Below are 14,977 nucleotides of genomic sequence, written 5' to 3' on the forward strand. Positions count from 1 at the left end.
GAAAGCTGATTAATTTCATTGCATCACATTCTGACCATAGTCCTATATTGTTGCATTGTGATTAGTTGCTTCGCATACGCAACAACTACGCTTTCAAATTTGAGAACAGGTAGCTTAAAGAGGATGATATTGAAGTGATGATGACTGATGGTGAAAATAAAGAAGAGAACATGGAAGTTGTGAATCATACAGCAACTTGCGCTAGTGACTTGCAAAGTGGAACCGTCAACGTTTCAATAGACAGAAAGAGGAACAAGCAGAATTTATGGTGATCATGGAAATGTTTTGGGGAGGCCAAGATGGGGATTCTTCTTCTCATTTCCTCGAAGCGTAATGTTAATATAACAAACTGAGCCTTTGTGAGGAGATTATCTGAAAACATCGTGCGAAAATGCACAGGATGTGCAGTGGCGGCCGTAATACAAAATTTTTCCATCGGTTTGCTATTGTGAGGAAGAACTTTCAGAAGTTGGGCATGTTGCTAGACGAAAGTGATAGAGAGGTTCGAGATTAGGAGGGTATGTGTGGTATTGCTAAAAGGTATTTCGAAAACCTGTTCGAGGCTAGTGAAAGATCTTATGACATGGTCTTGGACCTTATTCAACTAGTGATTTATCCTGAGGAAAATAACCAGCTGCTTGCGAGTATCACAAAGGAGGACTTATATGCAACCCTTAATCTCATGCACCCTGATAAGTCTCCTAGTTCTGACGGTTTCAACCCGGAATTTTATCATAAATTTTGGTATCTTTGTCGAGATGATATTTTTGCGGTGGCAACTAACTAGCTAGATAGAGGTTTTTTCCCATCCTTTGTCAGTGAAACAAATATTTGTCTGATCCCGAAGTGTGCTAAACCTCAAACTATGAAGGAGCTTCGACATATCTCTTTGTGTATGTAGCCTACAAGTTGGTCTTAAAACTCCAAGCTAATAGAATGAAGTTTAATTTTCCTAAATGTGTTTCTGAGGAACAATCAGCTTTTGTGGAGAGTCGCTATATTTTAGAAAACGCGATGATAGATATTGAGATTATTCATGCCCTCAAGAGGAGGACTAGTGGAAATAAAGCTCATATGGCTATGAAGATTGATATTAGTAAGGAGTATGATAAGGTGGATTAGGGCTTTCTGAGAGGTATGATTAGTAAGTTGGGTTTTGCGGATAAGTGGATCCACTGGATGATGATGTGTGTGACTTTTGTGAATTATTCGGTTCTAGTCAATACAGAATTCAACCACGTAGAGGATTAAAACAAAGGCACCCACTGTCCTCATATCTCTTTAACCTTATAGTAGAGGGTCTCCCAGCTCTTATCAAGGGAGCAATATCTCGAGGGGACATTCACGGTGTCCAAATATGCAGGGGCACCTAGTGTGTCCCACTTGCCTTTTGCTGACGATTTTTTTTTTTATTTCGCAGGGCTACCGTTGATGAGGTGTCTCATCTTATGGGAGTACAACATGTATTAGGGAGGAGTACATATTTGGGGCTGCCTTCGATGATTAGTAGAAGTAAAAACGAGACATTTGTTTTTATTTAAGATTGTGTCTGGAAAAAGATTAATTCTTGGAAGGGTAGATCATTGTCTAAAACTGGTAAGGAGGTGCAGATAAAATCAGTTTTGCAATCTATACCATCTTATATCATTAGTGTGTATATCATACCGGACTCGGTGGTAAACGATATTGAGAAAATGTTGAATTCCTTTCCAAATATATGAATAATTTTTTTTACATACTGTATGAATAAATTATTTTAAAATATAAATATAAAAATTCAATTCTCAATTTTTTTTTTAAATAATATTTATCATATAATTTATCTATCTTTTTTAAAAAGTTACTCCCTCCATCTCACCATGGATGTCTACTTTCCTATTTTTATATGCCTCAAATTATTTGTCCCTTTAGAATATCAATGTAATATTTATTATTTCTTTCCACTAACTTATCCTTATTTATTATATTTTGAATCATACTATTAATTATTAATAAGATTATTTTAATAAATAACATTTATTTTATCATTAAAATCCACATAGTTAATCATTATCTTAAAGAATGTGAAAATTTCAAAAACAACACCTATTATAAAGCAAGTAGTTATGTTTTGTTTAAAAAAAGTGGAATTTCATAAGATAAATATTCCAACCTTCTTGCAATAATGAAAAAAATCCATAAATTTAAATTGCTAAAAATAGTGTGGGCCAAAATCACATAAATACCTAGAATTTAAAGAGAATTTCTTTATTGACCCCTCATATGGGGTGACCCCCAGCGAAATTCTAAAGTTGCCCCTGCTTCGGAGATGTATCTCCGAAGTAATTTTTTTTATAGATTTTTTCAGACTTCAGAAATGTATCTCCGAAAACACCAATTTTTTGGTGTTTTCGGAGATGCATCTCCGAAATGCATGAAAATTCAAAATACACGTTGGTTTTAACAGTCAAGTATTATTTCGGAAGTACATTTCTGAAATAATCTGAGAAAATCTTATCACAAAATTTCAACCCCTCTTCATCTCCTTCCTCGTCACTACCAATGCGAATAACATCAGCATCTGCATACAACACAAAAGACTCTTCATTTGACTTCCCTTTTTTAGAGCTCAAACACATAACACTTTTTCTACCCTTAGATTTCAATGAACACGAGCCAGGAAATGAAAGATCACCATTATCATCACCATCAGCATAAACACAACCCTCAAAACTGTTCATTTCACAATCTCCCAACCCTCCTTCACCACCAATATCAACAATATCTCCACTTTGTTCCTCATTTTTAACATCAATGTCGTCAACCTCATCAGCATCACCATCAACATTTTTTACTTGTTCAACACATGCCTCTGAAAGTTTCTTATCAGAATACTCCAACCCCTCTTGATCTCCTTCCTTGTCACTGTCAATGCAAATAACATCTTCATGCAACAGGAAAGGCTCTTCATTTGGCTTTCTTTTTTTAGAGCTCAAACCCATATCACTTTTTCTACGCTTAGATTTCAACGAACACGCACATGAGCCATGAAATGGAATACTACCGAAGAGTGGAACGTTCCTACTTCGAGTACGACTCGAAACACCAGTCATTGTGACAAGCACAAGAACAATAACAAAAGAAGAAAAAAAACTTTAGCTTTGTATGGGTTTAATTGGTGTCAGTTTACCTTTGCTTGCATTAGTGGAGAGAGAGAGAGAGAGAGAGAGAGAGAGAGAGATAAAGTGGAATATGACAGAGCGTTAGGAATGTGATGTGATGAGATACTTTAAGAATGGAAGAGAGAAAAGCATGTTGGCAAAAGTACTAAAAAGAACATAGAGAGAGAATGAAGTATGACGCCAAAGAAGAAGAAGAGGAAACAATCAATCAGTCAACACCAAACAAATTATACGCCCGATTCAAACCGACCGACCGTTGGTTATTTTGTGCAATCAATGTTGTTGGAGTGGGTGTCGGGTTAATTTAGTTGTTTAATTTGGATATTATATGGTTGTTTCGGTCGGACTCGGATAATTATTTTAGATCCGTCAAATTCCGAATCTAATCGAACTCATCGTCAATTACCCGTGTTTAACAATATGTAATTTTAATTTTATATAATGTGATGTGATATTTGTAATCTTCATGCTTTAAATAAATCGAATCTTTGTTGTTTGTTATTTTTTTCTGTATCAGACATTATTTCGGAAGTATATTTCCGAATTCTTCTAAGGGGTGAATTCGGAAATGCAGTTCCGAATTCACCTATTTTTCTGGAAAATCACTTTATTTCGGAAGTACATTTCCGAAATCAGTTTTTTTCAAAAAAAAAAAATGTTTTCGGAAGTGTATTTCCGAAACCATATTTTTTCTCATAAAAAAGTAATTTCGAAAATGTATTTCCGAAGTTTAGAAGCATTTTGGGATTTGCGCCGCAGGTGACAAAAAAGTAGGGGGTCAGGAAAGAAATTCACAATTTAAAAATGCAATTAAGAAAAAAAAAACTCACATCATATCCATAATATTTTGTTTGAAAATATGATTTATAATAGAAAAAACAGTAATCTTTATCACCTTTACTACTACAGTTACAGGTTTTTAAGGATCTGAATAGAAAGAGTGAACTCGGAGTGCTTGAAGTATTGCATGAAGTGAGTCAACTTCCGAGTTCAGGGTTCCGAGTCACGAAACTCAGAGGTTTCCATTTGAGAATCGCAAAATGTCTCACAAACCATCTTATTCATCGGAGAACATGCTTCCGGTGTCAGATCCTCCGAACGACGAAGACCGAGAGAGGCTTCTCCAAGGCGATGATAAGATCTTTAGAGGTTCTTCCATGACTAGACGAGGAGTTTTCGCTGCTATCTCTTACATGTCTTGCGCTGGTTCGTTTCACTGTTCTTGATTTTTGTTCGATTTTGTTTTCAATTCACATATCTGCTTCAATTGGAACCAGCATTTTGTCAATTACTCAGTTTTTGTTTTGCAGTGCTATTGGTGATGTTTAATAAAGCAGCTCTTTCATCGTATAACTTTCCATCTGCAAATTTCATTGCACTTCTTCAGGTTACCCCCATTTCATTATCAAATTTTAATTATAGTTTTTGTGTGATTGGTTTTGAGGTGATGAGAATTGATTCTGAGTTAATTGATTTTGTAGAGTTGATTCAGGTTAAAAGTGAATTGAATGAAAACGATTAATGTTTGAATACATTTATGTAAAGCTAAGTTGAACAACAAATTTTGTCAAAGTCACGTTTAAACTTAAAAACTCCAAAACCTAGCTTCAGCTAGAATAAATTCTGGAAGGAAAATTAACTCTTCTTTCGAGAAAACAAACATGTCACCATCAATTCTACACCTCTAGAAAACATATTCTTAGAATATGTTTTGTTCTGCGGTAAAAAAATTGATTTTGATCGAAATGATTTTGTAAAATTGTTTCTGGTTAAAAGTGAGTTGAATTTAAAGTTATTGATTTTTGGATAACTTAAAGCAAAATTTAGTTGAACAGAAAATTTCAATGTAAAATTCAGGTTTAAACTCAAAAAGTTACAAATTCTAGCTTCAAGTTGAGTCAATTCTGGAGGTAGAATCAATTCTACTTTAGAAGAATCAAACATTTCAAAATCATTCCAAAATCAATTCTACACCTTTTTGAATTGTTTTTGCCTCTTTCAAAAGTTAAACCAAACATACAGTTAGTAAGCTATGTCATACTCATATGTGTCATAAGATGAAGGGATAATGACTATTTATGTTTCTCTTTATACAGTTATGGAGGTTTACTCTCCAATTGTTCATAGTTTTCATTTTTTTAAGGTAATGTTAGTAGTTAGTTTGTTAGATGGGAGGGCAAAATGTTAGTTGCAGAGATTAAACTTTCTACCTCCTGAATAGAACTCCTTCGGTGTCACATTTTCAACCACGCTTTCTATTATTGCAGATGGTATGTTCGTGTTGTTTTCTCTATGTATTGAGGCGCAGGAGGATAATTTCTTTCACATCTGGTGAAGCTGCAATTATATCAGAAAACTCTAAAATATTTGTGCCATTGAAGACTTTGAGGCACGCTTTTCCTATTGCAGGATCATATTTACTTTATATGGTATGTCCTTTCTTCCATTTTAGGTTAAAATCTCAATTTTGGTTTATGTTCTCCTATTATTTCACTTACTCTTGTGTTTCCCCTTGAAAGTTAGTCACTATGGAGTCTGTTCGTGGAGTAAATGTTCCAATGTATACCACCCTTAGGAGGACCACTGTAGTATTTACAATGCTTGTGGAGTTTATACTGGTGGGGCAACGGTATACACGTTCTATAATTTTCAGGTAAATTACTTTCTTTCCATGGTGTGACACATATTCTTATCATGTTCAAATAAATCTTTGATGAGTTGATGCATCTGAAATTTTGGCGGGCTTCAATAGTGACAAGCCATGGGTTTGGAGAGTTTTTCAACTCAGGAAGAAAAGAGAGGAAGGAAAGGGAAAATAAATAATCTGCTTAGGTAGCAATAGTTCGTCAGAATATTCCAATATAGGGGTTGGTAAGAATGAGAGAAGGCATCCTTGAGTATGCTTTTATTTATTTCTGTTAGCGGACTCACTGAGGGTAGGCAGGGAGAGATATACTTCTCTTCTCTGCGAAGCACAGCTTTGGTTTTCTTATTTTTTTATTAAGCTTAGACTCTTTTGGTGATTAATCTTGTTAAGATACGAAAGACTAAGAGGCATATGACTAAACCGTTTGTCGAATAGCACAGCGGAAAATGATATATATAGAGATAATTACAGATCAATAGTATTAATTACATACTGATTCTATCCTATTCTAGAATATACTAAGGAATATTCTTATTCTATATACAAATATCAACAAATCTATTCATTTTCACTCTGCTCTATCAATGAGCATCTCCCTGATTCCTTCATTTAACTGAAATTTGTAAGGTTGTTATCAGTGTTGGCTTGATTGTCTTTGGTGCATTTATCGCTGGAGCGCGAGACTTATCTTTTGATGCCTACGGTTATGCCATTGTTTTCCTGTCAAACATCGCTACAGCTATATATCTTGCAACGATAGCCCGTGTTGGTTGTATTATAATCTCTCTATCTCTCACGCGCACACACACACACAAACATTTAAAACTCTCTCTCCTTGTAACTAGCCTGCTGTTTCTAATACTAAATATGTCTTTTTCTCAGGAAAAACTAGTGGCCTTAATAGCTTTGGTCTTATGTGGTGCAATGGTAAGCCAACAGATTGTGTCAAAACGACCCAGTAAAGTTTCAACAATGTTTTTTTGGATGAATGAATGTATATGCAGATTTTTAGCTATTTCTGATGTCAAACAATTTCTCTATTGTCATAGGTATCATATCCGGGCCACTTTTGTTTATTTGGACATTAGTTCGGGGTGACTTGACGACGACTATTAATTTTCCTCATCTTCTTTCGCTTGGTTTTATTGTATGTTCTGCTCGAGCTTTTCTCCTTTTACCAAGTAGTAGCAATTATTCTTGGATTTTTGCCGAAAGAATTTTTATTTAGTTCTTGGGCTGTAAATAAGTAGTCTAGGAGTCTCTCTAGTGTAAGCCATATAAGGGTAAAAATTGGATACCCCCTCCCCTTTTTGCACTTTGCCAGCCCCAGACGTGTCTAATTTGTTATGGAAAATTGCATGTGTAAGAATGTTCTGGGGAAGTTTTGCACATTTTAAAACCACATGACTACAGTTTAAATGGACCAAACTAAACAATATATTTAATAGCCAGAAAATTATTAATATTTTCTTCAGATTTGATTAATCAACAAGTATATGTAGACTGTAGTAATCTAGTTTTCTTTATCATGATTTTTACTTATATAAAACACATAAAATAGAGTTCCTAGTATATAGAATATATGTTGATCTAGCAGGGTCTATCCCATTTCAAACCAGTTTAAAAAACTACTTTCTTTTTTTTTTTTGCATTTTTTGCAAAGATGAGGTCTTGGTTATGGGGAAAAACCATTTCAATTCCCTCTTAATTTTGGTATTTTGACTAGTTTGCAATTTTTGTGGAGACAGGTTGTTTTGCTTTTATCCTGCATCCTCGCTTTCTTCCTGAACTACAGTATCTTCCTGAACACAACTTTAAATTCAGCTCTGACACAAACAATTTGTGGTAATATGAAGGTTTGTTCACTAGCAAGTTGTTTTGTCTTAAATGTATGATGCACCTATTATTCCAGGTTAGCATAGATGACGTGCCTTTTCTTTCAGGGTCTTATCATTGTAGTTAAATACTGCATATTTTTTCGCTGCATGTATAATTTAGTATGAAGTGCACCAGAGTCGTTTTTGATTGATGAGACTTAGTTATGCAATTGCTCCACTGGAATTATTTGACATCTATTAATTAGGACTCAGTTCTAAGACTTATCACCCTATGCTGGTTTTAATCAGATGAATAATGTATCCTTCGGTCCTTCCATATGATGTCATGGATATGGAATCTAATGTGAACTTACTGTGTATGAAAGTGCATTTTATTTTTTCGTTTCAGATAATTCTACAAACGTATCCTTTTTATTGTAAATTGATAATTGTACGAGATTTTTTTTCGTGGGACTCAAACATTCTGAATTGGTGTCTAGGATCTATTTACAATTGGCTTTGGCTGGATAATTTTTGGTGGGCTACCATTTGATTTTGTAAGTGCTTTTTTCCTGTCTGTCCTTTACTTATCACTTGAGTGTATTGATAGAATGTCTGGTCTTTTGGTTGCAGTGGAATGTTGTTGGACAATCTCTCGGATTTGCGGGTTCTGGTTTATATGCCTACTATAAACTCATTGGCAAATAGCTTGTCAAGTTCTTCGGTTGGCGTCTTAATGAATTTAGGAACATCATTTGCTTCAGTTATCTGATCTTACTACATCCATCTAAAAAGCAGAAGATAGAACCCGAGACTGAGTCGACGTTAGATCTGTCGAACTTGTGACAAGCTAATCTAACTTATTAGATTTTGCCAAGTGAGAAATTGACATGAGCTAAAATTACCAGGGATTGGGACAATCTTTGCTGTGCTGGCTTCAGTGTGTTCAAACTATTATTCACCTAACAATTAATTCACCCGGTGCTTTTGATGAATCAGTTGCACCCCTCTCTCTCTTCATTTCTGAATTTATTAGGAATTGTATCTATTTTTTTTCTTCCTTTTTTTTAGATCCAGTATTAGGATCAAACATTCCTTAGATACTTTATGCTACTTGAGTAAATGCTCTCAACCTATATACTTGTTCATTTTATGCCTCATACACGAGATCTTAAATAGAATTAGTCGGCATGCCTCATATACAATGGAGTCAAACACGAGATCTTAAATAGAATTAGTCGGCTTGTGAAAAATCGTAAAACTCGGACCATTAGCGCAACACGTAAGATCCTACCAAAGGAAAAAAAAATTCATTAATATACACCCACACATACACAAAACATGAAAAATTATAGTATGGACCAAAAAAAGCCTCAGCACGTGTTTGATCCTGACCACGCCAACATCAAAAACGATCTTTCTCTGATCGTAATACTCATACACCACCTTAGCACGTAAGATAGCGCATTAGATCTTACGATCCAACACCAACACTTGATCTTGATTACATTACTCATATATACTATGAAAATAACTAGTAAAAGAGGAAAACTTGCTCATATACACTATGAAAAATAACCAGTAAAAGAGGAAAACGGCTCAACCTAATTGCTGGAGTTTCTAAAAACAAATTTTTCTTTGCATTAGTATAATTTTTTGGCTCAGCTTGTTCCAACATACAAACTTTCGAAAAGAAAAATAAATATCCAAAATTACAAATAGAAATTATGTTTTACACCAAACTTATACGTAATATTAATTATTTTTCAAAGAGTTACTTATTCTATTACACGATCAATATTTACATTTTTAAAAAAATATTCATTACAAAAACAAAAAAAAAGCGGGAAGGAAAGTGAAAGGCGGTTATAAAGATTCGAGCCCAAAACGTAACCGTCATCAACGTCTTTGCACAACGAGAATAGAGAAAACTTCCATTTGCAGAATGATTCGCTTCTTCTTCTTCATCATCGAACGCAACTGAGATCATGAACGAACCAATCGTATCCAACGAGAGCCCTCGGCGATCTCTCACCGTTCAACTTTCTTCCCTGATGATCGTCGATGACAGTTTATCCTACGGCAAACTTCCTTCCCAGAACCTCACCCTCTCCGTCCTCAAACTCGATTCATCGTCATTCCGTAAACTACTGATCTCTCTCTTTTCTCACTCTTGTTCGAATTCAAATGCGTTTCTCGATCTTGAATTGATTTGAAGGATTTTCATTGTTTCAGAAGTTGAAGTTGCTAAAACCGCAACTGTTGCAGAACTCAAGGATGCGGTAGAGGCGGTTTTTAGACCGGAGAAAATATCCTGGTGCGTTTGTTAGTTTCGCCGATTTTGATTTTTAGAAAGTTTATGGTTGTTAGGGTTCATAATCTTGTGATAGAGAATACTAGTATTACGATTAGACTATGTTGCATCGTTTCAATTTTCCATTCAATACGGATTCACATTATGATTATGATTATTATTAAGTTTCTAGTTACTGAATTAGTAAAAATCTGTTGATTATTAAATGGCTGAGTTAGTTTTTTTCATTTTTCGTTGGTTGGATTTGTAGGCCACTTGTTTGGGGGCAATTTTGTTTATGCTATGATGCACAGAAGTTAGTTACAGAAACGGATTATCTTAGAGATTATGGTATCAAGGACGGTGATCAGGTTAGTGACTATGTCGTCAATTCATCGTAATTAAATTTCTCGTTTGCATGGAGTCCTGAAATCGTTCTATCTTTATGGTTTTCTGAATAAATGGTTAATTTATATAGTGTCTTAGAAAGGAAGGTTGATCACGATTATATGAATCGTTTACTTTGGTTTAATTAATTCAACTCTTATAGTTATAAGTCCACTGGTCGTTGTTATTGATAATTGAATATTTTTGTGGCTAATTGTTTAGAAATTTTAGTTTGAGAGATAAAAAAAGCAATTAGTCGTGCCAGAGTCAGATCATGTATGTACATTGTTGAGAATTAGTCCTTCAGCAAGGATAACATAGTTTGATTCTTCATATATCCAATGGTCATGGCTTGTGATAGTTATTTTGTTTTGACTTGTTTCTGTGGTGCAGCTTCAGTTTGTTCGCCATATATCCAATGTCTGTAGTATTCAAAGGAAACCGAAGAAACGAACTGTCAATTTGAACCAACATGGGAGGTATGGAGTTCTAAATCTAACTATGCAAAATATTCCGGTTTAGCACTACTCTATTTATTACCATGTAGAAAATCGACTCTGTCCAGTTATATAATATCTTACGATTGTTATCTCGTACTGAATTTATTCATAATGGAAAAGTCTTGAAGTTATTGAAAATAAGATATCGAAGCAGTAGAAATCAATTAAGTGACCAGCTCACAGAATTGTAGTGCTGCCTTCTAAGTGATTCTCTAGGAACATGGTTTTCTTTGAAATTAAGGAATGGTACTTTGGTAACCTTACTAGTATGGTAGAAATAAACGATGGTTAAAATTATAGGAATGTACTTTAGTTGGATTTATTTGTGTATGTTGCTATAATATCGTATCAATCTTGTGCTTAACACTATCTTGATGAAAGGTGCAGATCATCGTCCCAAGTGAATAGATACCAACAGAAAGAAAATGTTGATGCAAACAACATCAGTTTAGATAGTATAGTCATAGAGAATGGGAAGGTTCAGAATTGCAACGCAGAAGAAAATCGCGTTGGAATGGGAAAGTTAACTGGATATTTGGGAGGTATGTTCTCAGAGGCCAGGATGGCTGTTGTGAGAAGAGCTAGAATGGAAGGTGGGATTTCCAGAGGCATAGCAAGTAGTTTTAGGAAGGTTAAGGGGATTGTAGGTCAATGCAGAAAGCCACATAAAAGAAACACATGGAAAGAGTTTTCAAGTTGATAATTTTACTCTCTAGTCAATGCAGCATTGTTATGGGATTTTTTTCTGCCACAGATACTTTGCCTCATTGTCACTGTCATATTACAGTACAGTTTATTCCTTTTCATGTACATATAAGAATTGATTTTGTCTTCAAAGCTATGCAAGGATTTGTTTGGTTTATATGAAACTTATACCAAACTTATTTTGAGTGTAAAATTTACATAGACGCTGTTAATGGAGAATAGTTGTATAGTGATCCCAAAAAAAAAATCTTGTCACATTATTTCCCTTATGTGACAGATGCCTAATCCACCTAGATTAATAAAATAGAGCTAAGACCCTCTTTGTACTAAAAGTGTATCAATTGACCAGCTTAAAAATTCAACGAAATGAAACAAGAAAATTGAAAAGGTTGGGAGAGTTAGGTTTGATAATGAAATCAACGGAAAAAAAAACTAAAAACAGTTATTTAAACAACCAAACTAAGAAGGTATTTAGTAATTACTAAGGGTAAAAATACAAATGAAGATTTATATGTTAATTACATTATTCTTATTTTGAATTACAACCATACGCTCACCACAATCTACAAATTTTAGGTGAATATTAGGCAAGCTAATTCAGTTAAACAACTATCCAATCAACATTAAAATTTTAAGTTTAACCAAATTGGATTTAGTTATCAAACACCTTCAATACAACTTTTACTAACGTTTTCGCTTCTTATAATTTGGTTATTATGCATTAGTTATGGTTGTTATTAGTTTTTTTTTAAATTTTACCTATAAGCAGCCAATCACAATTTTATGTCTGTATTGTATTGATTTCAATCATCAACCATACTCTTGATTCCTATCAATTTTAAAGTCGACCATTTTTACTTTTCAATCTATTGTTCATCAATACATTTTCTCCACTTTCAATTCGTTTATATTAGTCATCACATAATCGGTTCTTCCAACAAATAAAATAAAAATGATGGTTAATACACCAAATATGAGGATTAATTAATATATATCAAATGAAAAATATGCGCTAGATTAATTCAATTTGGATTTTAATGTGTTAGTCTCACATGGAAAATTATATAACTTGTATTTATAGGTGAATGCAATTTTCACCCTTCAAGCCGATTTTATAAGATTAAATTAGTTTCAACCATATTTTTTAACATGGTATCAAAGTCTAATTTAAAATTCGATAAACCATCTACTATCAGGTTTTAACTATTGAGATTTTCACTATTAGGGTCATCCACTGTTTATTTACATGCTCTAGATCCACTATTTATTTACATGCTCTGGATATCTAATCTTGACTATAGGGAGTGTGGTAAGAGTACATGTGTTTCCCTTGAAGTTTAAAATAATTGGGCCTTTCAGAAATAAAAGAAGGCCCAACCGAAATATAATATTCTTTGTCAGCATGCAAGATGCAACTCTAACTCTAAGTCTAACCACTATCACACAAACTCATGAAATCGTGTGGCAGAGAATTCAGATAGAACTCCATTCCCAAATCCTCTTTTTCTCTCTACTCCAATCACCACACTCACCAGTGAACCACAAAACACTCAAACACAGCTAGGGAGAAAAAAACCTCCAAATCCTCCAAAATCACCACCGCAATGGCCACAATGATCATCGCTTCATCCAAACCAGTAATCCGAATCCCCACAAACTCCCTCCCCACCATCCCCAAACTCCCCTCCCTCCCCTCCCTCCAACTCCCCCTCCCAACCATCTCCCCCAAACTCAAACTCCATCTCTCCAAACTCAAATCCCTAACCCTAGCCGCAACCCCCCTCTCCCTCCCCTTCGCCTTCGCACCCCCCTCCTTCGCCTTCGAAAAAGCCGCACTCTTCGACTTCAACCTCACCCTCCCCATCATCGTCGTCGAGTTCCTCTTCCTCATGGTCGCCCTCGACAAACTCTACTTCACGCCCCTCGGAAACTTCATGGACGAACGGGACGCTTCCATCCGAGGCAAACTCGACAGCGTGAAGGACACCTCCGAGGAAGTGAAGCAGCTGGAAGATCAGGCCAACGCCGTTCTTCGAGCGGCGAGGGCGGAGATCGCGGTGGCGCTGAACCAGATGAAGAAGGAGACGCAGGCTGAAGTGGAAGAGAAGATCGCGGAAGGGAGGAAGAAAGTGGACGCGGAATTGGAAGAGGCGCTTGCGAATTTGGAAAGGCAGAAGGAAGAAACGATTAAGGCTCTTGATTCGCAGATTGCGGCTCTTAGCGAAGACATTGTTAAGAAGGTTCTTCCCACTGCTTAATCACTCACTTTATGTAATTCTATCCATATATAAATTTCAATCCACACTCAATGGATCCATTGTAATTTTAGTTCTTTTTTCTGTTTTGTAATTTCAAATGTTGTATCCCAAAACAATTTTATAATTCTATGTATAATCATAATTTCAAATGTTGTATCTGAAAACAAGTGTTTTTTTTTTTTCATATTCATTAGACATAAGTCTTTGCTAACGTGACATAGTTAAGATTGCTGAATGTTCATGATAATGTTAATAATAATACAATATAAGCAAGCTATTTATACACTGGTACTTACTACTATAAGCAGATTTATTATACACTATTAATTATTTATTTCTGAGAAGGACAATTTCTTGCTGCCAATAGTTTCATACAAATGACAAATGCTCTTGTAATGTAAGAAATGAATGCTTATACGGTCTTCAAAAAGTGCAAACATACATATATTAAAGCTTCAACAAATTTTCAAACGTTACAAGCATGAAGGTCATTAAGAATGAAATCAATTTAGTAGAGAAACTTGTAGTAAGATGTGAGACACAAACACTCTTTGATTTTGTCATAGTCATAGGCACAAAGGTGGTGGTATTATCACACTTTATAACTCCACAAGAGAAGCATAGGTCATATCGTTGTAAGAAGTTGTTGTTTTTTCAGGCATTTCATCGAACAATTAGTGGATTTTTTTTATTTTTTTTATTGGCACTTGAAAGTGAAGTTTTTAGTCCATGAATGCAATTGGCTTGTTTGAGAGACTCATTTTTCTTGCAGGACTTTAAGAGATCAAATGGTTAGTGACATAGTTCTATTTGGAAATAATAAAAGAATGAAAATAGATTCATATTTTCATACAAGAAACGTTGTAAGTACCATTGTCCTATGACCTTGGAGGATTTTGTGAATATAATCTAATGGGCGGAATGGGGATTTAGGTTGTAACAGTTTTATCCAAGTGAAAAATAGAGTTAAAAGAAGTAGAAGAGTAAGAAGAGTAAGATGAACATGAAAAAAATCACTAAATTTAGGGAGGTTTGTAATCCCATAGTTTAACGTGTTTTTTGCAGTCAAACAAACTGTTACGTCAGCTTCTGCTAGAGTAAATAGAAGGTTGAGACCAAAATTGTGGATGAAAATTTTTAGGAGGATCATTCATTTTTAAAAAAATTTATAGAAACTAAAATTGAATGATGGGATATTTTTTAGGATCC

At 34.8% G+C, this 14,977-nt stretch overlaps 3 protein-coding genes across 4 annotated transcripts; all 3 read left to right on the plus strand.

Moving 5' to 3' along the window:
* The first annotated feature begins 4,047 nt into the window (after positions 1 to 4,047).
* Positions 4,048 to 8,623, plus strand: LOC131660625 (UDP-N-acetylglucosamine transporter UGNT1-like). The gene is made up of 10 exons (XM_058929902.1): positions 4,048 to 4,367; positions 4,472 to 4,548; positions 5,429 to 5,590; positions 5,681 to 5,814; positions 6,447 to 6,577; positions 6,691 to 6,735; positions 6,858 to 6,955; positions 7,557 to 7,664; positions 8,126 to 8,182; positions 8,259 to 8,623. The coding sequence occupies exons 1-10, from the start codon at positions 4,202 to 4,204 to the stop codon at positions 8,331 to 8,333; spliced, it is 1,053 nt and encodes a 350-aa protein (XP_058785885.1). The 5' UTR covers positions 4,048 to 4,201; the 3' UTR covers positions 8,334 to 8,623.
* Positions 8,624 to 8,922: 299 nt separating this feature from the next.
* Positions 8,923 to 11,646, plus strand: LOC131660626 (uncharacterized). 2 transcript variants are annotated; one of them, XM_058929903.1, is made up of 5 exons: positions 8,923 to 9,767; positions 9,861 to 9,942; positions 10,190 to 10,289; positions 10,699 to 10,784; positions 11,187 to 11,646. In XM_058929903.1, exons 1-5 carry the CDS (start codon positions 9,614 to 9,616, stop codon positions 11,503 to 11,505), a joined length of 741 nt encoding a protein of 246 aa, XP_058785886.1. In that variant the 5' UTR covers positions 8,923 to 9,613; the 3' UTR covers positions 11,506 to 11,646. The 2 variants fall into 2 exon arrangements, with proteins under 2 accessions (XP_058785886.1, XP_058785887.1); XM_058929904.1 differs by having other exon boundaries at positions 11,193 to 11,643.
* A 1,306-nt stretch (positions 11,647 to 12,952) lies between these two features.
* Positions 12,953 to 13,950, plus strand: LOC131655121 (ATP synthase subunit b', chloroplastic). The gene has a single exon (XM_058925025.1). It carries the CDS (start codon positions 13,115 to 13,117, stop codon positions 13,766 to 13,768), a length of 654 nt encoding a protein of 217 aa, XP_058781008.1. The 5' UTR covers positions 12,953 to 13,114; the 3' UTR covers positions 13,769 to 13,950.
* The last annotated feature ends 1,027 nt before the right edge of the window (positions 13,951 to 14,977 follow it).

The sequence above is a fragment of the Vicia villosa genome, linkage group LG3 (genome assembly GCF_029867415.1).
Source record: "Vicia villosa cultivar HV-30 ecotype Madison, WI linkage group LG3, Vvil1.0, whole genome shotgun sequence".
Taxonomy (NCBI): Eukaryota; Viridiplantae; Streptophyta; class Magnoliopsida; order Fabales; family Fabaceae; genus Vicia; species Vicia villosa.

Excerpts from the sequence above, each read along its gene's own strand:
- LOC131655121 (XM_058925025.1), top strand. The coding sequence starts at position 13,115 with ATGGCCACAATGATCATCGCTTCATCCAAACCAGTAATCCGAATCCCC.
- LOC131660625 (XM_058929902.1), top strand. The coding sequence starts at position 4,202 with ATGTCTCACAAACCATCTTATTCATCGGAGAACATGCTTCCGGTGTCA. Across the intron at positions 4,549-5,428 it reads ATTTCATTGCACTTCTTCAG|ATGGTATGTTCGTGTTGTTT; the intron begins GTTACCCCCATT and ends CTATTATTGCAG. Across the intron at positions 6,578-6,690 it reads TGCAACGATAGCCCGTGTTG|GAAAAACTAGTGGCCTTAAT; the intron begins GTTGTATTATAA and ends TCTTTTTCTCAG.
- LOC131660626 (XM_058929903.1), top strand. The coding sequence starts at position 9,614 with ATGAACGAACCAATCGTATCCAACGAGAGCCCTCGGCGATCTCTCACC. Across the intron at positions 9,768-9,860 it reads ACTCGATTCATCGTCATTCC|AAGTTGAAGTTGCTAAAACC; the intron begins GTAAACTACTGA and ends TCATTGTTTCAG. Across the intron at positions 10,290-10,698 it reads GTATCAAGGACGGTGATCAG|CTTCAGTTTGTTCGCCATAT; the intron begins GTTAGTGACTAT and ends TCTGTGGTGCAG.